The 25,464-nt window shown below is 38.5% G+C and overlaps 1 protein-coding gene across 1 annotated transcript; it reads left to right on the top strand.

Moving 5' to 3' along the window:
• The first annotated feature begins 1,956 nt into the window (after nucleotides 1-1,956).
• LOC149299816 (uncharacterized) lies at nucleotides 1,957-19,341 on the top strand. The gene is made up of 19 exons (XM_089486114.1): nucleotides 1,957-2,052; nucleotides 3,154-3,237; nucleotides 4,961-5,064; nucleotides 5,479-6,044; nucleotides 6,385-6,459; nucleotides 6,986-7,085; nucleotides 8,349-8,579; nucleotides 10,713-10,868; nucleotides 11,109-11,229; nucleotides 11,785-11,916; nucleotides 12,008-12,118; nucleotides 13,048-13,201; nucleotides 14,013-14,256; nucleotides 15,182-15,271; nucleotides 15,534-15,858; nucleotides 16,077-16,193; nucleotides 17,501-17,643; nucleotides 19,102-19,165; nucleotides 19,249-19,341. Exons 1-19 carry the CDS (start codon nucleotides 1,957-1,959, stop codon nucleotides 19,339-19,341), a joined length of 3,006 nt encoding a protein of 1,001 aa, XP_089342240.1.
• Nucleotides 19,342-25,464: the final 6,123 nt, after the last annotated feature.

The raw sequence follows: 25,464 nt of genomic DNA, 5'->3' as shown, positions 1-25,464 counted from the left end.
ATAATGTAACATAGGTATTTTGGCTTTAGGGCCATTTACTAAATTGATAGAGACGTCCATTTGCTATGCATTTTTTTCATACTAAAGTGGATGTTGTCGCTTCCCAAATCCCACGTATTTCACTGTATCAGCCTGTGTTTGCCCCCCTTTTGCCTCTGCTACTTAGCTTGGCATTGGGCCCCTCCTGAGGGTGTTGGACTGTCACCCGGATTTTAACCCGGGTTACCAACATGGCTCATGGTGGACATTTACCAGGGTCCGTGGTGGACATTAATGGTGTTCTATGGACCTTCACAACCCTTTCCACTGACACTGATGTTCTTGTATGGACACTTTTCCTATACCTGATTTAAACCAGATCCATATGACTACCCCAGAACTAAAAATGCCCTCAGTTACGGATGGCCGACTGCTTTTTATCTGTTTTAGACAAATCAGAGGCACTATATTTAGGACCCTCTCTCAGACACCAAAACGCTCCCGCCTTCAATTTAAAATAGACACCCAAACATAGAAATTATTTAGGTATTAAGCTAGCGAAATCTTGACAGGTTTTCTATCAACAAAATGTTTCCTCGACAATGCAAAAAGTAGTGGTTCTATTAAAATCCTGGGATTCTGTGCGGTTAACCCTTATGGGTAGGACACAGTTAAATAAGATTATTAGCTTTCCCAGATCACTCTACCCTCTGTAGATTCTAGTTTTGCATCTTAAGCCAGCAGATGATAATTACATTTAATTTTAAATTGTTTTGCTTAATCTGCATAAAGTACAGCATGGGCTGAGTATTAATTGCAGGACTTTAGATATTACAATTTGAAAGCCGTGATCAAACATGCAGCAATTGGATCACAGCAAGTTCAAAGTTTACTGATTTTTACTGTTATGTCCCTAACTGTACCATTATCATACATTTTACATATGCCATACGTGAAGCTACCTTTTCAGCTGAGAGCCAACCCTCCTTTGTACATAACAATCACAGCCTGGAAGATAGTCTGGTTATGCTGTGATTTGCATATATTTTCATATATTTAATCATATACTATAATCCTGACTTTTTAAATGTGGCATACAGTGGGGCAACCTTAAATAGGGGTGTCTCATGGGCCAACTCAAAGAAAATGTGGGTTGGGGCAATATTCTCTGGAGGGTGTGGAAGTGTTTGAGTTCTTAATGAATACCAAATGTTTGTGTTCTCAGCAGAAACTTGTTGATATTACTGGCCGTATAAGGTTTATTTTTGTTTTGCTTTTGTTGTGTTTTTTTGTGTTTCACAACCCCAAAGAAACTGGAAACAAAGACAATGAAGATTTAGTCTCAGGTTAAGAGGTATTCATAGATGAACCATAAACAAACAACTATTGAAACTACTGAGGGTTGCAGAAATCAGGCACCCCTAGGCTGGAAGATAACTTCACTCTATGTAGTCACAGTACAGTGGCAAGAATAAAGTAAGTGATCCCTTTGGAATTACCAGCATTTATGTATACATTTGTCTTAAATATGGTATGAGCTTCATCTAAATTACAATAATGAACAAACCCAATCTGTTTTAACTATTTACACACAAATTATTATATTGTTCTTGTCCATATTGAATACCTCATTCAAACATTCACGGTGTGGGTTGGAAAAGTATGTGAACCCCTAGGCTAATCACTTCAACAAAAGCTAATTGGAGTCAGGAGTTAGTAAACCTGGGGTCCAATCAATGAAATGGGGATTGGAGGAGTTGCTATTCTCAAGAAGCATCTGCTGATGTGAACCATGCCTCGCAAAAAAGAAATCTCAGAAGACCTATAATCAAGAATTTTGGAATAGATTACAAAGTAATCTCGAAGAGTTTACATTTTCATCAATCCACAGTTAGACATTAATTGTTTATAAATGGAGACCACTTAGTAATGTGGCTCTTCTCTCAAGCCAAGGTGACTCCAAGGGTACAACGCAAAATGCTCAGTGAGGTTAAAAAGAACCCTAGAGTAAAAGCTTTAAGGAATCATTGGACCTCAATAGAGCTGTTCACACCAGACATCCTAGGAATATGGGTGAGCTTAAGCAGCTCCGTAAGGAAGAATGGTTCAAAATTCCTTCTGAACGTTGCGCAGGTCTGATCTGCAGCTACCAGAATAGCTTGTTTGAGGTTATTGCTACCAAACGAGGTTCAACCAGTTAGAGGAATTCAAGGGTTCATTTACTTTTTCCACCAGAACTGTGAATGTTTAATGGATGTGTTCAATTAAAACATGAAAGATTAACGTTTGTGTGTTATTAGCTTAAGCACATTGTGTTTGTCTTAGATATAGATCAGGTCACACTTTATGAACAATTAATGCAGAAAACCAGGTAATTCCAAAGGGTTCATTTACGTTTTCTTCCCACAGTATAGCATTTGACCTTCTAAATATGGACATGTGTAATCTGAAAGATATAAAGGATTCCATTTCCCTTTAGGCCGGAAGTTTGCATATATTGTGATGTACACACAAGGGTGTACTAAGAAAAACTTGGCATAGATTCCATGGCAAGGTGTGCTCCCATTGATTTCATGCGCAGTGCATGTGTGGCAAGGGAAGAAGGATGGAGACAGGAGTCTAGAAAAACAACAAATGTACATGGGGTAAAATGCAAAATAAAATACAATTTGCATTTAAAAAAATGAAAAAATATGAAGTTTTCTCCTTACGATTGGGCCATTGGACATTACTTGGTTGCATCCATGATTGGTTGGTTACAGTGATGGAGGTCAGAATGAGTTAAAACCACCCTTCCATGTTCTACAGGTGAATCTATAGATTAAACACAATTGACTGTGGCCAAAAAAAGAAAAATGTTTTTGATGACTCTGTACGTGACAATAGATGAATTTTATACTGTCCAGTTACGCATAGGAATGACCTTTTTTGGTTTTAATCGTTACCTGCCTTAACTATTTAGTATGAAACAGCAAATACAATGAACCCAGGAACTGAACGAGTGCTCTTTGAGAGGATTAGGTAACCAAGCAACCGGCTCCCAAACTGTACACTCACAGACACGGTAATGGACATATATTGCCTCCTAGCCTACTGCCTGCGGAGGAACTGCTTGTAACGCTTTTTTATAAGGAACTGAGCTTCCCAATGTAAGTTTTCTATATTTTTTTACAGAATCTTGCTGTGATCCGCATGAATGCTGGGTGTGTAAAAGTGAACTATTCAAACAACAAGGAAATGAATGCAAAGTTATGTGAAGTATTGTGTGTCTATCGCCAGTCTGTACAATGTATACAGGACTTTTAGATTCCAATCTGTAAATTAGCATTACCAAATTGATTACAATATCTGCAATTTAATAAATTCTAGCATTAGGCGTGCTGTGAACTTTAATGACTATAATGTATAAGGAGAACAAACACACACCTTGGGGAAAATACATAGAGTTAATAAGAATTACATCAGACAACTCTAAAATACACACTTTGTCATAAACAGAGCTGTCAAACTGGTTGTGGATATGCATGTGGCCACCTGTCAATAGGACAGTGTCCCTTATTGCCAGAGGGCATATTGCATAGAGTCAATATACATTATATATATATATATATATATATATATATATATATATATATATATATATAGCGCAAGAGAGATTGGAACTTTTATCATCTTTTTGTAACTTTCTTAGAAGGAAAAACGTTTTCTACAATTGTGTTAAGTTTATCGTTAACCATTTATTCTCAACATATACCTTTATTCAATTATGACTAATAAACCATTTGGCGTGCAAGGAATTAATACAGACCTGTATTTTCATATTAAATGGTTGGATTACTTTGTAAATGAAAAACGTATGTTTCAGTATCTCACCAAAGTATTGTTTTTCACATTTTACAATGTAGCGTGTCCACTCTGGATATGCAAATAAGCCTCTTTTCCAAGTATTTAAAGCACTGTTGACCTTGTGTTGTCACATACGGGTCTAAAAGGGTCAGAAGCAGGAAACGGCAAGTTGACCCAGGACTCTAAAATCCATAGGACTGACAGACTTGACAACCAACTTAACCTACAAACTCACATTACAGACTGATCACCTACTTGCATAACCAACTCAACTGAGTCTACATCCAACTCAACAGGAGTCAAGAGAAATTTGAAAAAATCAAGTCAGTAGGAAATATGATTCAGACTTGGTGTTACCACTTGATTTAGTGCTTATCCGAGTATTAGCAATTTCTTATTTTTATAATGATAAATATGTCTTACACTGTATAATAACTCTTTCTCCCTACAACAGTACGTCTGTGTGCTTGGAGTGGTCAGATATTTCCTCCATGATGAGTACAGGACCCCTCTACTTCTATGACCAGGTACTTCCAAAGAGTCCGTAACCTGTACAGCAAATTATTTAGTGGCCGTTACACATAATTTTTCTTTGTGTAGGTATTGCCTGAAAATGATAATAATTATATAACAAAACAATTCTTACCAATTCTAGGTTTAACCCCTCTCCATCGAAAATTAGCATATTTCAAAAAATAATTAAGACATTAGGGGAACTTTAATAGGTATTTTTTGAAGGATGTAAATTATTTTTGGAAAGAGGTATGTTCTGACAATGTTAGCTCTTCCTGTCCAGTAAATTATATATACTTGACCAGTCATATATGAAATATTTCTCATTTATATGTACTTTTCACTGTTGTAATATCACTACAGAATCTGTTGTTGCTTTATAAAATACTACTACTACTACTAATAAAAAGAATGCCCTGTCTTGCCAGATTTTTGAGCCATGCTTTAAATCAACTATTTAGGGAGAATTTTAATTTGGGCTTAAAAGTTGACCCTTCTCTGAAATATGAGTAAATTGCTTTTGAAAGTCTCAATGCAACGTGTTATTTTCTGGGGGTTTTTGTCTTTTTGTCTGTCTTGTTTGGGTTATTGAATTAATAATCTCCTTTCTTCTTTGATCTAGGTGAAAATGAAAACAACTAAACGGGCAAAGAAAATGCCTGAAGAATTACCTCCTGATATGAAATACATAAACATTAATCCACGTCTTGCAAATTTTATTAACAGGTAGGAAGAATGACATTCATTTATACTTCTAGCCATTCCTTTTCACAAAAATGAAACATTACAAAGGAACAGTAATTTACACCAAAGTAAGTACTCCTGGCATGTAAATAGAGTAAAGGCAAATATTTTACCTGAAAAAGTGAAAAAGTCATTGACAAAAGCCTTTGTTGTACCGGCAAACTGGGTGAATATATAAGCACTCTAATGGAGGTAGTCCTCTCCCCAGACTAATAATACATTTTGTATGACTTTAGTTAATAAGTGCTTCTTACTGCCTCTGGAAGCAGGTTCAGAACTTATGACATAGGTAAAGTGGAACTTACTGATGGACCTACATGTACTGTCCTACTAAGTAGATGCCTAGGTCTAAAGAAGTTCTTACATCCATATCTTTCTGAATTTCTCTTTCATCAGCATCAATAAAAACAGAAAAGGGGTCTCAACTCAAGCTGAAAAAAAACAATTATCATTATCGAATGAGGACAAAGCACAAAAAGAAAAAGAAAAATTCCCGGTGCTGCCTGAAATCAATGGAGCTAACCCACCAAAGAACAGTATAGAGAACCCAAACCCGAAGCCCACCCACTTCCTCACTGACGATGATCAGTTCATGAGCCCCTTTGAGGATTATAAATATGTTGCCCCAACTTTACTTTATGAGCTTGGAAAATTACTGGATTTTTTCTCACAGTATGAGATCATCTTCCCTCAAGGAGTAATCAACATACTCTACTACAGCTGGAAGGAGCTCATCGAAGGTGCAGTATACAGCAAGAAGCATTGCCAGTCACAGCCTTCAAAGAAAGGGACAGCAGACCAAAGCCAAGTCCCAGAGGAAAGTGAAAACAAACAACCTGGAACTGTTCCACCAGAAAATGTGGACAGTCTCAAGAATACCAAAAACAAGACTAATGCCACTCTGGCAGAAAGTGGAAAGGAGAAAGGGGGACAACATACAAATAAGGCATCTGGAAACAAATGTGAGTAAAAAAAAGGATGAGCAGTCACACCACACCATTTCCACTAATAATGTCATTCTATAAAATAGATAAAATTTATCACAGCAAATTCCCGGACAAAGGCTACATTTGGGGCAGTCAACTTCCCTCTTTTTGTATGCTTGTTTATTCTGCATGCACAAAGCATAAATGATAGTACTAAAGCATTCACAGAATACTAGTTAATTCACCTTAAAAATATGATGTAATGCTAGGAACTTCATGTATTTTGCAAAACATAAAATCATCACCTTAATGCACTTGTTTTTCATTTAATAATGTCCATTCAACAAAAAAAAATAAATTTGTTTTTCCTGTCTAGCACCTCAAAGTTTTGCATCCCATTTACCAGTCACAATCAGCTTCTCTATGGCCTCCAGAGCATGCGAGGACAGAGGTAAGGAGACCAGTATGCGTTTTGCCGCTAGAAATGAATTGCATGTGCATGTCAACATGTTGTACAGATTTATTCATTTTGAGTTAACGTCCTAAAATGTCTTTTTTTGAGACTTACTTAAATGAATTTCTAGTACGTTAGTAGCTCATTGCCTCTTTTTGCAACACCGTCAGCCTTGCAGCCAAATCTTTTATGAATGAACAACCTGGACCCAAATCTTATTGTGTTCGGTTCATCTCAGTTTGGTCGGTGACCTCTGCTCTATTGCTTTCGTGTCAGTTTACAAATATTTCGTTCACCAGAGACTTGGTATAATTTATTGTAAATAAGCTGAAGGTGTTTTGGGCTGCTTTATTACCAACAGCTTGGCTGGACTCGCCCCTGAATTTTAACTTGTGTAAATTTTAATAATTTAGTTCTAACAAAGTTCTAAAATGATCTTAATATAATATTTAAAAAGTCATAAAACAAATATTTGAACTACGTATAACTGCTATTATTTATTTATTTTACATTTATTATTCAGGGTGGATTTTTCAGAAGACGGATTCAGCGTCTGAAGCCATGGAATTGAAAGGCTTGTGTACATGGGCAGTGGAGAGACTGCAGCTAGCACAGATGCAAATGTTTGTATTTCATATTGTCCTGCAGCTGCAGTTTAATGTTGATAAATGTAAATGAATGCAGTTGGGAAGTAAAAATGCCAAGGTTGAACATTGGGGACTCTGTACTTTCAGTGACGACCAAAGGGAGGGATTTGGCAGTTATTATTTTTGATGACTTAAAGAAAAGTAGGCAATGCTATAAAAAATGTCAAAAAAGCAAGCAGGGTGCTGTGTTATGTAGCTAGAGGCATAAGAAGCAGGAAGAGACAGGCTGCCACTTTACAGATCTCTGGTCGGACCTCACCTAAAATGTTGTGTACAGTTCTGGAGACCCCATCTCCAGAAGGATATTGACACATTGGAAAAAGTTCAGAGCAAGGCTACTAGTTTATTTCAGAGGAGAAATGTTGGAAAGAGAGGCCAAAATCTAAAAGGGTCAGAGGTTCAGATGCAATGTAAGGACATTATACCGGTACTTAACTGGTAGGGTAGATAAATGGAACAGCCTTCCATCAGAAGTGGTAGAGACTAATACTGTGAGGGAATTAAAACATACATGAGATAGGCATAAAGCTATCCTGAATCTAAGACAAGACCAAGGACTGATTAAAGTCTGAGATACATCAGGAAAATGGGCAGACTAGATGGGCCGAATGGTTCTTATCTTCCGTCAAATTCTATATTTCTCTACATACATGTAAGGGGAAAATAATGTTCATTAATGGATGTTTAACCTCAAATATCCCTTTCAAAAGTCTATCAAGTTTTTTCTTAAAAGCTTTCACAGTAACGACATACTCCAATAAGTACCTGTGGATTTTTTTGTATTATTTTATACTGTTTTGGAGCAAGTATGTACACCTTGCTGGCAATACCGCATGCCACTCTATTGGTCACTGCAAATATTCTCTTATCACTAGTGGTAGATGAACCTTCAAGGCAGCAATATACCTTCATATTAACATTAAGAGCCTGTAGCGCAGACCCTGACATGTCCATAACAAATGGTGGCAGTGGTAGAACCATATAATCAAATTCAAAAGATCACAGGTCAACATTTTTGCGACTTTTAAACTTCCGATCCAAGGATTATTTGTCCCCTAGGGCACTGTGAGTTTGGAGACCATTGCTCATTTTCAATTTCCCTCATCTGAAATTTTGCCCGACAGCCAGGTGTATCAGTAGTTTTTTGATCTTTTGTACTTAGAAGTGATTTCTGTATTCTACTTTTTAATCAACATTAAGTATCCTTGTTTATTTAGACAACTTTTTAACTTTTAACAGAAACAAGCAACTAACATCAATAGAGGAGAAAGGATGGACCAAGCCCGTTGTTCTCCGTTATTATGAAAATACCGGCAATAAAAGAAACACTGATGTAAAGCAAAGGAAAACAGTTAAAGCTCCCTCATTTATGCTGGTTAAAGGAATGCCTCTCATCCCTGAAATCAAGCGGGACAATCGTTCTCTGCGGAAACTGCACTTTGGTCTGATTGATGGTTCCTCCGTGGTGTAGTATCCTTCTGATCTATCTTTATATCTCTAATACCGTTGCATTGGTTCAAAAATAGTTCCAGACGCTTTTTAAAGTTATGCTTAATTATGCAAAATCTTAAAGGTTGCAGTCCCACTTTCAGAAAGCTGGATACTAATATATATATATATATGTTTGGGGACAGGGGCGTAACTAGACGCCTCAGGGCCCGGGTGCGAGAATCTGTTAAGGGCCCCCCCACCCCCCCCCCCCAAAAAAACATGATTTTTACCCAACAATTTTTTTTCAACTAATTCAACAAATTCAATTTACATGTTGAATCATATCTGTAAAAAAATCAAAGAAAAAGGGGCGCATGTACAAAGGGCATAATCCAGGGGTGTCCAAGTTTTTTCTGCAGTGGGCCACTTCATCAGAATTGTATACGTGCGCGGGCCGCACTCATTTTTCACTGTGACAAAAAATATGGCCTTTAATAAAATATGCAGATTAAAATGACACAAAACCTTTACTCTTCCTCTCACTGATTTCTGGGCCTTGAAAGTTTTGCGACTACAAATTCAGGATTCCCTAGATTTATTCTAGGGATGAACTAAAATGAAAATTCTGGACCAAAACATTCAGGGTTCACTTAGCCAAAACCGAAAATGACCCCCACCTTTAAAAATAATAATAAAAACTCACATGTTTAATAAAAGTAGGTAACACACAATTGGACAAAATTAGCAATATGACTTGGCATGATAGGAGTGTGATTGCTAACAGCAATCACACTCCTATCATACCCAGGCAACCAGTAAATGCTGGTACCTAGGCATGATGGGACTGTGCTCGCTGTGATTGCTGTTAGCAATCACACTCCTATCATGCCAAGTCAGCCAGTACATGCTGGTACAGGGTGGCTGTAAGTGATGTGCAGACCCCATACTGCTGGCAGCATCACTACACAAGGGGGGCAGCTAGCTAGGTTTCAGCATGTACTGGCTGACTTGGCATGATAGGAGTGTGATTGCTAACAGTAGTCACAGTCCCATCATGCCTAGGTTCCAGCACTTACACATCCATCCAGTAAATGCTGGAACCTAGGCATGATGGGACTGTGATTGCTGTTAGCAATCACACTCCTATCATGCCAAGTCAGCCAGTACATGCTGGTACAGGGTGGCTGTAAGTGCAGACCCCATACTGCTGGCAGCATCACTACACAAGGGGGGCAGCTGGCCAGGTTTCAGCATGTACTGGCTGACTTGGCATGATAGGAGTGTGATTGCTAACAGCAATCACAGTCCCATCATGCCTAAGTTCCAGCACTTACACATCCATGCTATCACACACACACACACTCATTTATTCATATAATCATTAATTCACAGATTCATTCCCTCAATCACACACACTTATTCAAACACCCTCCCCACCCCCTTACCTGCACTGCAGCTCCCTTGATGCCGCTCACAGACTTCAGCAGGGGGCGCGGCCTCCCTCTGCCTTCTCTGCTAAAGCACAGAGGAAGTAGGATGTCACGTGAACTCCGCTTCCTCTGTGCTGTCCAGAAGACCCTCCCACAAGTAAGTAGCAGGGCGTGAGGTGCGGCTCGTGTAAGATCGGTTGCCCTGGCTGCCGATCTTACGCGGGCCGCACCTCGAGGTCTAGCGGGCCGCATTTGGCCCGCGGGCCGCATGTTGGACGCCCCTGCCTTATTTAAAAAATAAAAAAAAAAACTTAAAAAAGATTTCGGGCGGCCCCTTGGCTTGGGCCCCCCTGCCGCCGGGGCCCGGTCGCAGTCGCGACCCCTGCGCCCCCGGTAGATCCGCCACTGTTTGGGGAGGTGTTCTCTGATGGTAAAGGTCATAATTCCTTTCAAACTGGAGGCATTATACGCTAACCTATCTGTGTTGATTTCCTAGTGATGATTTGTTTCCAGCAGAATACATCCTGTGCTTTAAAGGTTTAATCAATACACTTTGGAACATCTATTTTTTTATTATTTTATCTGAAGGCTTAATGACATAAAATAATAGGTTAAAGAAGCTTTTTCAGCTTTACATGACAATTATGTGCGGTGCTAGGAATGATGTACCTAATGCATTTACCGGTAGTTAAAGAAGTTTTAAGTTCAGTAGGGTAGGTTGCATTTCCATGTTTCTCCTTAGCAAAGTGTCTATTTATCCGTCTGGACATCTGGCTGTTTGTCAGAGTTGCTCTGGCTCACGGTGTGGAGGGTTTTACACCAATATATTCTCCCCGGAGGAGGCCGTGCTGGGTACATTCACCCCTTTTGGACATGGAAGTGTTTGTTTTCCTGGCAGGTCAGTAACAGGGTGATGCGTATGAACAAGATGTTTATGGAAACGTGGGGTGTCAATGTCTGCGGGAAGACGCTGCTTCCTTTTTAAGGATGGGGTGAGAAGGGACAGGTTATTGATTAAATAATGTTGGCTTGCTTTTAGTGAACAGGTTCACGTTACTGCATATACGTTCTGTATGTTTTTCTTTTTCTTTCTAATTCATCTGATGGTTATATCTCGTACATTTTCATCTTTCTGCAGTAACATTTTTGCGCTGCACTATAACCAAGTAGGCGGAATGATGACTGATCAAGAAGGGGAAATAGTGAAAGAATGGCAATGGCCCCTCAAAGGAAAGTTACCGGACCCCATTACACTACAGGTAATTCGATTATAGTAAAGGAATTGTGAATTTGATATAATTGAATAAAATAAGGTCATGAGCACATAGGTTGCTAAGTGAATGTATTGCAGTTTAGAATATTGATCTAAGCAACAAGAGCAGTAGTAATGATTTGTTAGTTTATATTATTAAGAAGAGCTAAGTCATTTATATCTACAGCTATGATTACAACACTTTATGTGCTCTCTGTTCCATTTTAACCTTTGATAATCTCATAATACCCTCTTATTACTTTTTTTAGTGTTCAGTACAAGGGTGCCAAACAGAACTTACTACACACTGGTGGCAGATACTGCTATGCTTTTAAGACCGTAAAGCCTTCTTATTGACTTTTCAGTGTGTATTGGCATCCAAATTACAGTAAGATTATTATTAAAGCAAAAAAAAAAAAATCTGACATCATTTGAGTGATCTACCTTTCTATTATGTTCCATATACTGTTGAATAGAGTGTGGTTTGTTATGTTGAATTCCCTTTTATACAAACACTATGTCACTATGTCAAATTATTTTGTGGTTGATATCCATGCTGTAGGTTAACGAACACCTTTCTGTCCGGATTCTGGGGCAGTTTGCTATTAGCTTGATCTACAAATGGCAGCATGAAACCGTCCGGTTGTCCCTCTCTCCGCTCTTGGATGTATCGCCTCCACAGATTGAAGAGCTGGTAAACCGATGTGTTACGCGGGCTTCGGGACAATCATTTCTTTGACTCTCTGGCACAAATCCTGAATCCTTGCCTTTTTTGCTTATTTCAGGGCCAACTTCTGACTAATGAACATTTTAGCTCAAGAACAGCTAAAGAACTGAGCAAGGCTCACAGAAAAAAAGGAAAAGAAAAAGATACAAAGAAAAGTTCAAAGAAAGCAGTAAGTAAACCCATATTTACCATAAGCTTCGCTGTATTTTCCTGTATTCTGGGCTTTTCTTATGCCATCCTCTTAAAGAAATGTTAAAAGAGACATTCCTTCCTCCGTTAATGTGTCTTCCTGTCAGTTGCGTATAATATTACTGGCTGTGCTTTTAATTTATACATTTTTAATCAGAGTCATTATTATTAGTTTAATTGTTGCCAATATAATACATTATTTGCAATTCTTAAGCAAAACCTGCTTCTGACATCCTATATCAATTGAATTGAAATGAAACACTGTTCTTACCATTAAAAATGAACGAATGCCATGTGGGAGCTTCTTGTAAGCTGACTCCACTCCACTATATTAATGCACTTACAGCCGTTTACTTCATTATACACTGAACATAAACCAGTGTTGTGGTCTGCTATCCAAAATCATAATCCATACAAAAAACTACAGCAAAAAAAAGAATATTTACTTAGAACCACATCTTCTGATTAATTAGCAAACCAAGGAACGTCCCAGGGTTTGATGCCTGGAGATCCCCACCAGACTATGTATCTGTTTCAGTGACTTCTAAGAGTTTAATGCTAATATGATTGGTAGAGACCTTTATGGAGGAGAGAGAAGTATTGCCAAGGATTTCTGGTGGCGTGAATGATAGATAATGATAAAGAAATTAGTAGGATTGGGAGCAGAGCCTGATGAGACCCAGGACAAGGCAAGGCATAGCATAGGAAGGCGCAAGCAAAAATGACCACCAAAACGCTCATCATTTGAACAGCTCCTGTATGCAGCATCAAAAACTGCTTCTTTTACCAACTTCCTTCTTAAAAATATTAAGCAATTTCTAGAAACATATTTCTCAAATTATTATAGGCGGATATGACAAATGAAAAAAGTTTGAATCTTTGTCTAATGATTTTCATTTTCTTATGAAGACAATGTTATCAGAGCTGGCAAAAACTCTTGAAATCCCTGAAAATCCTATTTGCGTTTTAAATGACTTCAATGCAGCCAGTGAGCTCAGAAAACTTCAGAGAAAAGTCAGAAACATTGTGGATGACTGGATGGAGCACTACCGACTGGCTTCAGGTCAGTAGTTACTTTATACACGTGAAAGCAGTATAAGCATGTGTGCCAGAGATGCTTCAGGTATCAACGTGTTTATGTTCCCAAAACAAAGCTTGTCTCGATCCAGCAACGTCTTATTTTGTCTTCAAAGGTCCTTATTCCTGCCAGAGTTTTACTGTTTCTCTATTTAACAAATAGTCAAACTTGGCCTCCAAAAGCTTTAGGACAGGTGTGTGCAAGAGCTATTGGGTGGCCAATGTGTATGTATGTAAGGGCATATTACAGTGCACTGTAAAGGTGTATGAGGACCATCATTTTTATCGTTGATGTGTTTACGTGTATTCGAGGTCAGTCCACAGACTTCTGAGCAGAGACTTGCACTGGGGTTATACCATTTTTGTGGAGCACACAAAAAATTAGGGGTTTTTTTCTTATTCACGTGGAGAACACAGACATTTCTCATCATGATCATAATGACCAACAAATGTATGTGATCATCCTACATTACATTCCTACAATGCTATTGTAACATATCTGTTTTCTTGTGGTTTAAACATTAAACCCACCAAAATATAAACCTTTTTTTCCCCAAAACAAAATATTGAGCATTGAATGAGCCATTGGGATCTCAGACATGGTAACAACGCATCTCTGGGGCCCATTTATTCTGTAGCAAACTGGAGCTAGGCCTTCTCAAATGTATCCTATGGTTTGCCAATGTTTATCCTTATGACTTTCCTTTAATTGCAAGCCCATCCCTAATTTATTTGTAATATATGTACAAAATAAATATAATTTCATTTTTTATCAACTGATTTGTTTACATTTTCAGGTGTTGACTCCCCGCACATAAAGAAGATGCCTAAAGCTCCCCCAAGAATGGCACATAAACGTAAAATTCATTCTGCGGCTGTATTCCCTGTTACCTCACACCCCTCAGAGTCAAAACCTGTCCAGCAGACAGATGTAGCGAGTGCCCCTGTCTCAGACGGTCATCTTTTGCATGGACGTTTCCAGTCAGCTCCTATTCAATCTCTTAGACGATGGGGTTCTCCTCAGAGCTCTCCTTCTCCAAGGTATGCCAGATAGCTATTAATGTTAGTTTAACAGCCGATAAAAAACATTTGGCCCGTCCAGTCTGCTCATTTTTCGTGATGTAAAGACTCAGTTATTGGTCTTGTCTTCGATTTAGGATAGACGAATGTCTATTCCACACATATTAAAATGAATTAACTGTATTAACCTCTACCCGACCAAAGACATTGTGCTGCCTGGGTCTGAGTGTCAAATGTTGCCCCACAACCATGTTCACCAAACCTACTCCCACTTCCATTATATTATATCATGATTAATAAATTTTCTCTCTCATGCTCTCATACTCTCATTCACGCTCTCTCACAATGTCTTTCTACCTTCTCCACCAATAATATATAAATTGGTAAACACACATAAAAGGGTAACATTTTACTCTGTTACAATGTAAAGCAAATGTTGGGTTGGATGAATTCTTGCCTTAAAAAGGAGCAACACACTGCTCACTGCACACTGTATGTATACTCCACTCGATTAATCCACAGGTGAAGGGGGAATATCAATCAGGAGCACTCCCATCCGTATGAATGGGTGCCACAGAGAGAAATAAAATTAACAAATGGTTTTAACTTAAAAATAAGCAATATCTTCTTACACATAGGTATACATCAGTGAACGTCCGTTTCCAGGGGACCCTTGGGGGGGAAGTGTTTTTTAGCACTGGAATCAGACTGGAAACATCGAGTTTTAGATTATTTTAGAAACAAATATCAATATGACACTAAAATAAAATTCATGGCACAAGTGAAATAAATTAGATATTTGTCATCAACCTGGCTAGAAGCTGGACATATATAAAATTAGTTTTTGAGTCAAAGAATAAGTTGCACAGCCTCACACACATTAAAATTGTCCCAGTTTCCAGGAAAGTAAATGCAATTAATCATTACTCTTTCTCTACGTTTGCAGACCATCATCTCTCCGGAGCGTTAAAAAAGATCAGACCACAGTAGAGTCGAGCCTCAGCATGAATACATCAGGATTACAGATTAAATCAGGGTAATACAATTCAAGCCATAGTATGATTATTGGGTCATGTCAGATTCTGTATATATGGTTTCTGCATATATATATAAATGCATATATATATATATAAATGCATATATATATATATATATATAAATGCATATATATATATACACACACTGTATATCTACATAATTGGATGGAATGAATGTAGCTCTTGATGAAATTTCCCTTAAAAAATCAATGATTTCATTCATCCTTCATTATCCCTTTTTGTGTTTTGAATACAATGAAGGATTCCTTTAGACACATCAGGTCCTCTACTGTCTATAGAACATGACTCTGAGAAGTTGTGGCACATGTCAAACCAGGCTTGTCCTGTCATCGTACGAAACGTCATGCTGGGCGAAGAAGGACGGTTATGCAGGTGTAGCAACTATCAGATTCCGTACGTGACAGATCTGGAATACGACCAACTGATCAACAAGACCTCTCACACAGATCAAATCACAGTTGTGTGTGTAGTGTCATCATCGACTTTAGAAGAAGACCACAGCAGAGATATGTTAGACCAGCTTTATGAGAAAAAGAATCGATACAGAAGTATGCCTTGCATGCAGGTATTCTTGTCTTGTTAATAAACTGACATTGTCGATTGCATTGATTATCTTAGCCTAAGCAAAACTCCAGTATATTCTGATATTTCAAAAAAACAACATCAATAAACAATACCAGAATGGGATAAATGTTCAGCTCGATGGTGGGAAGGGTTGTAGAGACCTAGAAACGTTTTTAAAAAAATGGAAAAATATTGATCTGTTGTATTGTGGTTCTGCAGAGCCGACTGGACTCCTTTCGCCTGTTGAAGTATGACATCAACTCGTCCAATGAACTCACAGGTCACAAGAATTCCCTGCTTGTTCAACGTCACAATGTTACCCTGGGCATGGTTCTGGTATGAACAAATATTTCACATCAGTGTACATAGTGCAGTTTAGTGTACTAATAACTGTTGTGGTGCCGTGAAGCTAATAATAATAAGGTATACAATTAATTGCTGGCCCATTTACACTATGGAAATCTGTGTTTTATGGGTGGAAAACAGGATAACTGCAGCAATTACCCACTGGGTGACACTATTAGATTCTAGTTCACCAACACACCGATCTAACGTTTCTTTTAATAATTAGCTGCATACTCTGCACTTTAATTACTTTTATTTACAAAGCCAAATGAAATCCCTGCTACAAAACAGGATTCATAGATTTACATTTTAATATAGTCCTGTAATCTTACTGTGTAATGCATTAGAACTAATCATGGCAGGGATCTAAAAGCGCCAACACAGAAATGTTAACCCTTTAATAGCCTACTGCCAAAACTCTATTGTAGTGACTTACTAAAGATGGGAATCACATGGCTCTACAAATAGTATTTCAAAACTACAAATGCCTCTACCCCCGCTAAAAAATGGTAGCCCTCTGGCTTTTTTCTACAAGAACATACATTTCCACAAACTTACATATATAGTGTTGGTTTAAAGTGGATGAAATGCAGGGATTTTCTTAACCTGAGTTTCTTCCGTTTGGGGCCTTCTTATATTAATAGGTAAAAATAATAATCCAACATCTGCTGATCTAGGTCCTAATTGGCATCATAAAGAAAGTCTGTAGTATTTTTTGTGATCTGCATTTGTTAGAGAGTTCCAGAAATATCCACAAAAAAAATGCATTTGGGATGGGATATCTGTACCATCCTACAAATAACTCCCCAAACCTCCTGCCGTGTTACTAGCATGGCATTGAAGAGATCTCTCATTTAACTTGTCTAAACCGAACAACAGAAACGTTCTCTGGAACAAACAATACTTAATTGGACTGATGGTGATTATTTTCCCTCTGATCTCTGGGCGTGCTTCCTGCCACATGGATAAATATATACTAGTTTCCTAGTGCTTGCCTCAATTCCACCCAAAATAGATTTCATAGGATATACTATACTTAGAGAATGGGAATTTTCAGCCATGTACTACTATTAGGGTGCTTGTTTTAGCTGTACTTAGAACACGTATAGGTTCCGTGGACTTGAAATAATATAACCAATAAGAGTGTAAATAAGACAAGGCTGTCTAACTACATTTCCCCTCTAAATTTCAGTAATTATATGATATATATGATATATATATATATATATATATATATCACAGATACTGAAGAAAATATATATGTGGACGAGGAATAATTTCTTATGTTTCTTTTTTAGATGTATATTCATGGAAAGCTGCTGTTTGCAAATTACATTTTTAACGGATATAGCAGATCAATTAAAGATCTTCAGAAGCAAATAGCACAAACTAGGAGTGACTACCAGATGGGACTTAGTTTACCCAAAGACTTCAAATTCAGGTTTGTGTCTTTTATATGCAAAATAATAATAAACATGCGGTTAAATGGGTCTAAGGGGAATTCTGATGGCTAACATCAGTCACAAGATGGTAGAGATCAGGGCCAGACTGGCACTGAAAGGGTGGCCCTGGCACTTAAGGACACACTAGCATAAAAACAGCCGGGCATATCTGGGATTTGGACAGTGTGCCAGATGAAGGGGGGTTACTAGGTCTCCAAGAGATCCGGGGCTAGAGCCCACAGCAGATTGGATAGCAGTCCGCTTTGGGAGTGGACACTGGGCACACTGCACATACATACATACATACATACATACATACATACATACATACATACATGCACACACACACACAAATATTTGCAAAACAAAATTCTGATTTCCACCAACCTCTGTGAAGTATGCAACAAAGACTATCTGGTTTAGACATACCGTTTTAACTCTATAACATGTACATATGGACTTGCCCCAGCACCCAGATTTTACCCTCTGGAATTGCCCAGGCTGCATCCACAGGACATAACTTGCACTCACATCACACCCACAGTGGTCTCCTCTTGATCCTCCCCTTCCTCATTATCTCTTCAATTTCTCCTTATCTCAGCACATACACATCAATGTTCACACACCGTACACATACACATCCATGCTCACACACCCATATACACATCCATGCTCTCATACACTCACACATACATTCTCATACATTTACACATATATGCTCATGCACAAACACACATATACATACATGCTCAGACACAAACATAAATACATACATGCATGCATACATTTACCTACAGGATCACGTGACCTTGCGTTACATGAACACACTCTGTTTCTGCCTCACAGGGCCACTCCATAATTGTTCACAAACCTGGTCCGACCTGGACCAGCCCTTTGTGAACAATTTTGGACCTACCCGGGAGGCCAGAACAGATCATGGTGACTCAGTGAGTGGCACCCTGGGCCGATGCTCCCCCCACATATGCCACTGGTGCTGGGATATGGCATTATATCCAGGTGCTCAGCATTAGTTTGGCGCCAGTTAGAGGGAGATCTATGATCTCCCCAGCTGGCCCATAGCCCCTAATAGAGACTCTGGGGCTAAAGTACACATTAGCCCCAGAGTCTCCATTCGTAGCTATGAAGTCTGTACCTGGTACAGATTGCTTGAATGTTCCTTTAAATGCATACATGGCTTTTGAGCACGCATAATGGGTGTTTTACCATATGCTTTACATTATTATATGGACCATTATAACCTTGCATTTCTCTTGGGAATATGCAGTATAATTTATATGCTTCAATAGACATGGCTTACATTGAGCAAAAAGGCAGAGGAGAATTCACTGAAATGAAAAGTATCTGCTATTACCACATATAGTGAGAGAATGTGAATAAAAATGACAACAGCAGGTGGGGTTACTTACAGTGGATCATCTGGAGCTTGAATCGTACAGTTCAATTGAACACAGTCTGACTGGGGTCAATCAGAGAAATCAAACACTCTTTCAATCTGTCAGGGTATTGACCCAGCTTAAGATGTATACTGCTATTTTACTCTTATTCTTGTTTTGATTTCATAATGTCTCTCTTTCATAATTTAGTTACAAAGGCCAGCAGCAAGGACAAGAAAAGACAATATGCTAACTGGTGAAGACTCAACGTATAAAAGTATCCTACTTGGAATAACTCAGTAAATGAAGAAACTCCACTTATTTCTTTTTATTACGGGGAAAGGGAGAACTTTTACGCACCTCATGTGTCCCATTGACCCTTTCTGTAAGCATGACTCTCATTTGCTATGAGATCATTGAGAAGATCTAGCCTCATCATTGCCAGACATCTTACAGTTGTACAGTAGCTTGCCATACGGCGCATGTGCAGGAGGACATGGAAACCAAGACATCCCTTAAATGTGGAACTAACATATCTTAAAAACAGGGTATATGAAAAAACTGTATTAAAAAAAATTATGTTTATCAATATATTTGTTTTCTTTGCTTCTATTACAAATGAATGTTTAATAGTAAGACCACAACAAACAATAAGAAGCTAAACATATCACAATAATAAGGTACATTTCACAGCGTGTTCTATTGAAATCACTAAGAATATAAATAAAATGTATTACGTGTCTTAAATGATGCTTATATTGGGGTATTTATTTCTTGTTAGTCCTAATTGTTTACTTGATTAATTTGTATTACTTGACAAGACATGTACTATTATGTGATATATTAGATTATTATAAGAGGGTGTATCCAACATAAAGTGTTATGCGATATGACAAATACCATATGTTGTAGTCATTTCCGGTGCCCAGATATTCAATGGTTTGACGTCCCAGGTGTCACGTTGTTAAGGTGTTCCAGAGAAAGTTTTGGCGATGTGGAACATTCTCTCAGATCTGCGTTGCTTCAAATGTCATAATCAATTGAGACCACCATCTTGGGGTTAATAAAGTGCATTTACCTCTCACAACCCCTGAATACTCATCCTCTTCCATTCATGTGAGCCAAGCTTTGTGCATGTTTTTGTGAAGACAAATAAATGAAAATAACTTTTATTTTTATTACCAGGAATGTGACCCATTTGTCTGATTTCACTAAACACATTAAAACACGAGCGGGGTAAAGGGACTGAGATGTCCAACTAATGGAATACATGTTATATTAATCAGGTCAAAGCTTATATCGAGCTTCACAACTTCTGTCCTCACGGGCCCACAAAAAGGCAAGGATTTTTGTTTATCATTGCCTAAAAACAAATAGTTTAATACAATGTTCCATACATCACTTATACCCAGAACAATAGAGTATTTAAAACATGTTTTCAAAAATGAATTAAAAAGTAATAACATGCATGCTTGAGCAATATGAAAAAGAATTGGATGAAATAACTCCTTAAAGCTGGATTTAAAAAAAAAAAAAAGAATACTCCCTTTCATGTGTCCACAGCTTTTCAATTACATTTATTTGGGGACATTTATTGTAATAGTTTTAAAACGGATGCTTTTGTGATCTTTGTCAAAGACATAAAAAAATCCTGAAATTCTGATCCATTTGTCCTGAGGAAATTTAGGTTGATGACAGCTGGTACCGAAGCAACCTAACCAACTGTGGGGCAATACAAACTAAAATAACCAAGTCACATTTGGGAAGCTTTAAATTCTAGGATATTAATTCTTCTGCCACTATTGTGATAAAAAAGCTATTTCAATGTAGCAGCTGAAGGAGAGAGGAAGGGCGGATAATGTTTGAGTCGCTATTTGTGTGTGTTGCTCTATTACCGAATTGCGGAATCGGTGTGACACGTGCTTCTTGCTCAGAACTTAAATTAGCTTCACTTGAACGTGGTGTGTGGTATGTGCCTGGCAATCTCCTAATGCAGTCTTTAGCCTCATTCACCTACTCCAGCATTCTATCTTTGTTATGCTATGTTAACCTTTCTCCCAGTTGTGTTCTCCCTTCTATCTCCTGCACTCGAGATGAAGACGGCTATTTTGGGTGTTCGTCGATTTCCTAGCATTTCCACATACACGCACTGGGGTGTCTACAGCACTAATCGGTGTTAACGGTGGACAAAAAAATCAAACAATTTGTAATTACTATTTTTCTTTTTTGTTTAAAACATTTGGGTTGTAGGCAGCAAAGGCGATTTCTTTCTCACAAAATGAAAATTTTACAGGAAGTCGTATAAAGTGCATTTATATTTTTGTATTATTTTTAACACCCAGCAAGATCTCTTTAACTCTGCCGTTGCTTCCAAGTGCCACCTTTAACATTGCAGGAAAGTAATGGCTGAATTTCTGTTTAGGCATTCAAACCAGCTCTTAGTTACTACGCCTAGAAATACATTTTTCCTTTCTACACCCACACACACCTATATAATACATGCCCCTGTAAAAGCCTTAGCTGTCTAGCATCCATAAAATCTGCTGAGCCCACATTGCTATTTAAGAACTGGCAAGTTCCTGTACATTTACTTTTGTAGATACAACCGAGGGAATGTGTTGTCAGTGCTACTGTTCACCTCAGATGCTCTATGCCAGGGGCGTCCAACATGCGGCCCGCGAGACCTCGAGGTGCGGCCCGCGTAAGATCGGCAGCCAGGGCAACCAATCTTACACGGGCCGTACCTCAAGCCCTGCTACTTACCCGTGGGAGGGTCTTTTGTACTGCAAAGAGGAAGCGGAACCCAGCAGAGTTCACGTGACATCACATGACTCTGCTCCAGTACTGCTTCCTCTGTGGCGTACCAGAGAATGCAGAGGGAGGCCGCGCCCCCTGCTGAAGTCTGTGAGCGGCATCGAGGAGCTGCAGTGCAGGTAAGGGTGTTTGGACGTGTAAGTGCTGGAACCTAGGCATGATGGGACTGTGATTGCTGTTAGCAATCACACTCCTATCATGCCAAGTCAGCCAGTACATGCTGAAACCTAGCTAGCTGCCCCCCTTGTGTTTTGATGCTGCCAGCAGTAAGGGGTCTGCATATCACTTACAGCCACCCTGTACCAGCATGTACTGGCTGACTTGGCATGATAGGAGTGTGATTGCTAACAGCAATCACAGTCCCATCATGCCTAGGTTCCAGCATTTACTGGTTGGATGTGTAAGTGCTGGAACCTAGGCATGATGGGACTGTGATTGCTGTTAGCAATCACACTCCTATCATGCCAAGTCAGCCAGTACATGCTGAAACCTAGCTAGCTGCCCCCCTTGTGTATTGATGCTGCCAGCAGTATGGGGTCTGCACATCACTTACAGCCACCCTGTACCAGCATGTACTGGCTGACTTGGCATGATAGGAGTGTGATTGCTAACAGCAAGCACAGTCCCATCATGCCCAGGTACCAGCATGTACTGGTTGCCTGGGTATTATAGGAGTGTGATTGCTGTTAGCAATCACACTCCTATCATGCCAAGTCACATTCCTAATTTTTTCGTCCAATTGTGTGTTACCTACTTTTATTAAAAATGTGAGTTTTTATTATTATTTTTAAAGGTGGAGGGGTCATTTTCGGTTTTGGCTAAGTGAATGTTTTGGTCCAGAATTTTCATTTTGGTGCATCCCTAGAATAAATAGAACTATTTTATTTTTAATTATCCTGAATTTGTAGTCACAACACTTTCTAGGCCCAGAAATCAGTGAGAGGAAAAGTAAAGGTGTTGTGTCATTTACTTTAATCTGCATATTTTATTAAAGGCCATATTTTCTCACAGTGAAAAATGAGTGTGGCCCGCGCACGTATTCAATTCTGATGAAGTGGCCCACTGAAGAAAAAACTTGGACACCCCTGCTCTATGCCATGCTAATGACCGCATTCGTAGCTTGGAATTAATTAGAGATTGTCTGACTTCATTATTTTTGTTATCTCAGCAAATCCTCTTTTGTTTCAGACAAACCTCCTCATCTAGATAACTGGATGACTCTTGAAGCTATAATCGAATTGCGTGAGTGGACAAGATTATAGTCTGGCATTGGTAGAGAAAGACAAATGACAACCAAACACACCGGTGCTTTATACTCCATGTCCGCATGCAAATGGATTTCAACACATATGTTATTGCCTATTGTTATAGCCATTACAATGTATGGGGGGAAAAACCCTCTCTCATATATATATATAAGTATACACAGTACATATACATATATATAGGATATATATGGGAAATAAAGAATTTGATGGTCTCTGGCAGACTCAAATTCATGTAATTTGCTGTTATGTACATGGATTGCCCATTGTTACAATGAAAGTAGCATTTTGTGGGGAAAAGGTAAGGACTGAATCCCTTTACATGTTCATGATGCATGTGTCCCAGTTTATGGTTCCCCAGAGATTTGTTCCACTGAATGCATCTCAGAGCCACGTGATACTTAATGGCAGTCGGCTTTAGTGCTGGCTTGGTGGATGCCGCAGCGGTCTGTTCATACCCCATGTGCATGTGTGGCTGGCACTGCCATTGATTTCAACGGGAGCAGTTTTCTGATGCTGATTGACTGCTTCAAGCAGCAAATCAAAATACGCTCCTGCACAAAAATGTAATAAGCAGCGTATCCAATGAGACAGCGTATCCCTCTGTATACACTGCCCTAAATGCCCTACAGGAGATGCATTTGGCTGAATGTATCTCCCTAGATGTAATGTACTCGCCTCCAGTCACTACAGCTCTAGCTCTGCTGCATGCAGGGGTCTGTTTAGAGCTCAGTGACATATGCAAAGTCCTGCCATTGATTTAAACTCAAGCACCTTCCTGCCACCGATCAGCCGCTCCAGCTGCCAGTCAGCAACAGGAACATACTGCCATTTAATTTCAGTGGAAGTACCGGTACTTCCCTTCTTTTTATTTTAGAAGGGTCCATATTAAAGTACATTAAGGCAGCCAGGGTCATCAGACTTTCCTTTTAATGCATATGATAGCTGTATGGTCCCTTTACATTTTCATTGTGCTCCCCTTTCAAATGCCCCCGAACAGATAAAGGATACTATAATATGTATTGTGATATTCGGTTATTTTTTATGTAATGTACTATATGTATAAAATATTATACATACATATATACACACACACACACACATATATATATATATATATATATATATATATATATAGTCTTAGACTCTTAGCTCTAGGCAATAGTGGGTAGGTAATGATGCTGAACACAAGGATGCCGTTTAAAGCTGCAGTTTTAGATTTTCACTGTATGATTTGTAACCAGGAGTTGCACACAAGTTAACCACAAATCATGTATTACAAAAGTTCTCACTTCAAGGTTTTGTCACAAAATATAGGCCTTTGGTCAATTCAACACATTATTTTTGTCACATTATTTAGTCTTAAAATCGCTGTCCTATGTTGAGTGTCGTCAGCAATGTTCCAGGAAATCATCTGCTTTAATGACCTAGGTTTTCAAAAGGGAAGCACTTTTTTTGCATTGCATGACTACCTCAAAATAAATGCCAACTATTAAGACATTTTTAAAGTGTACCAACTACACTAAAGAGAAACAATTCCCTGAGGCAACTCTGCATTTAAAATGGACCAATCACCAAAACAAAGCAAAAAGTAGTCTTTTTTTCTCAAACTTAACACGCTGTTAACTCTTATGATAATTTGGTAGTGTCTAGTAGTTTTTCGAGGACGCTTTCACTGACTTTAAGATTTTGAATTTATAGAGTAAGGTGTGTACAGCAGAGTGTAATTAACAAATTTAACTGGCAACAGAAAATGTTGTTTTACTTTTATTTATTAAAAACAAACCCATTCTAATCTCAGCAAATTATAACAATCTTTCAAAGAAATATTGTCACATATGAACATATTTAGCTAGCAAACATGAACAGGAACAACCAAGGTGTCAAAAACCATACAGCAAACATTTGTCTATATTTCTACAGAAAAATTGTATATTTTTTTGGTAGAAAACAAGACTGCAGAAGAGGACAAACTGTTAACACTCTAAAACATAAAATAAAAATGTAAATAAATAAATAACATTAAAATAATCAAAATAGGTATGTATGCAGTTGCATTGGTTTTAGTACATCATAAGGTGGATCGTTGTCTATGAGCTGATCTACAACATTTTACTCCAAAAGAGCATTTTGCATTTAACACTTGTAGTGCTGTCTATAAGACACTGCTGATCATAACATATAGGTGCCCTGAGCAGGCGAGGGTCATTGAGACACCGTAGGATAATGTGTTGTTCACCTTCCTAGCACGAGAAATTTGTTAAAGTAACTTAAGAGTTTGTCCTGGTCTGTGGTCAGACATTCTGGATTTACGTTGGACAAGGGGTCATCTGTATATACTAAGGCA

This window comes from Sceloporus occidentalis, unplaced genomic scaffold (assembly GCF_023333645.1).
Source record: "Sceloporus occidentalis isolate IW3139 unplaced genomic scaffold, rSceOcc1.0.p SCAF_28, whole genome shotgun sequence".
In the NCBI taxonomy this organism is placed as follows: domain Eukaryota; kingdom Metazoa; phylum Chordata; class Lepidosauria; order Squamata; family Phrynosomatidae; genus Sceloporus; species Sceloporus occidentalis.
This window is presented reverse-complemented; position numbering and strand designations above follow the sequence as displayed.

Excerpts from the sequence above, each read along its gene's own strand:
- LOC149299816 (XM_089486114.1), top strand. The coding sequence starts at position 1,957 with ATGCTCAGTGAGGTTAAAAAGAACCCTAGAGTAAAAGCTTTAAGGAAT. Across the intron at positions 2,053-3,153 it reads CAGACATCCTAGGAATATGG|AATCTTGCTGTGATCCGCAT; the intron begins GTGAGCTTAAGC and ends ATTTTTTTACAG. Across the intron at positions 15,272-15,533 it reads GGATTACAGATTAAATCAGG|GATTCCTTTAGACACATCAG; the intron begins GTAATACAATTC and ends AATACAATGAAG.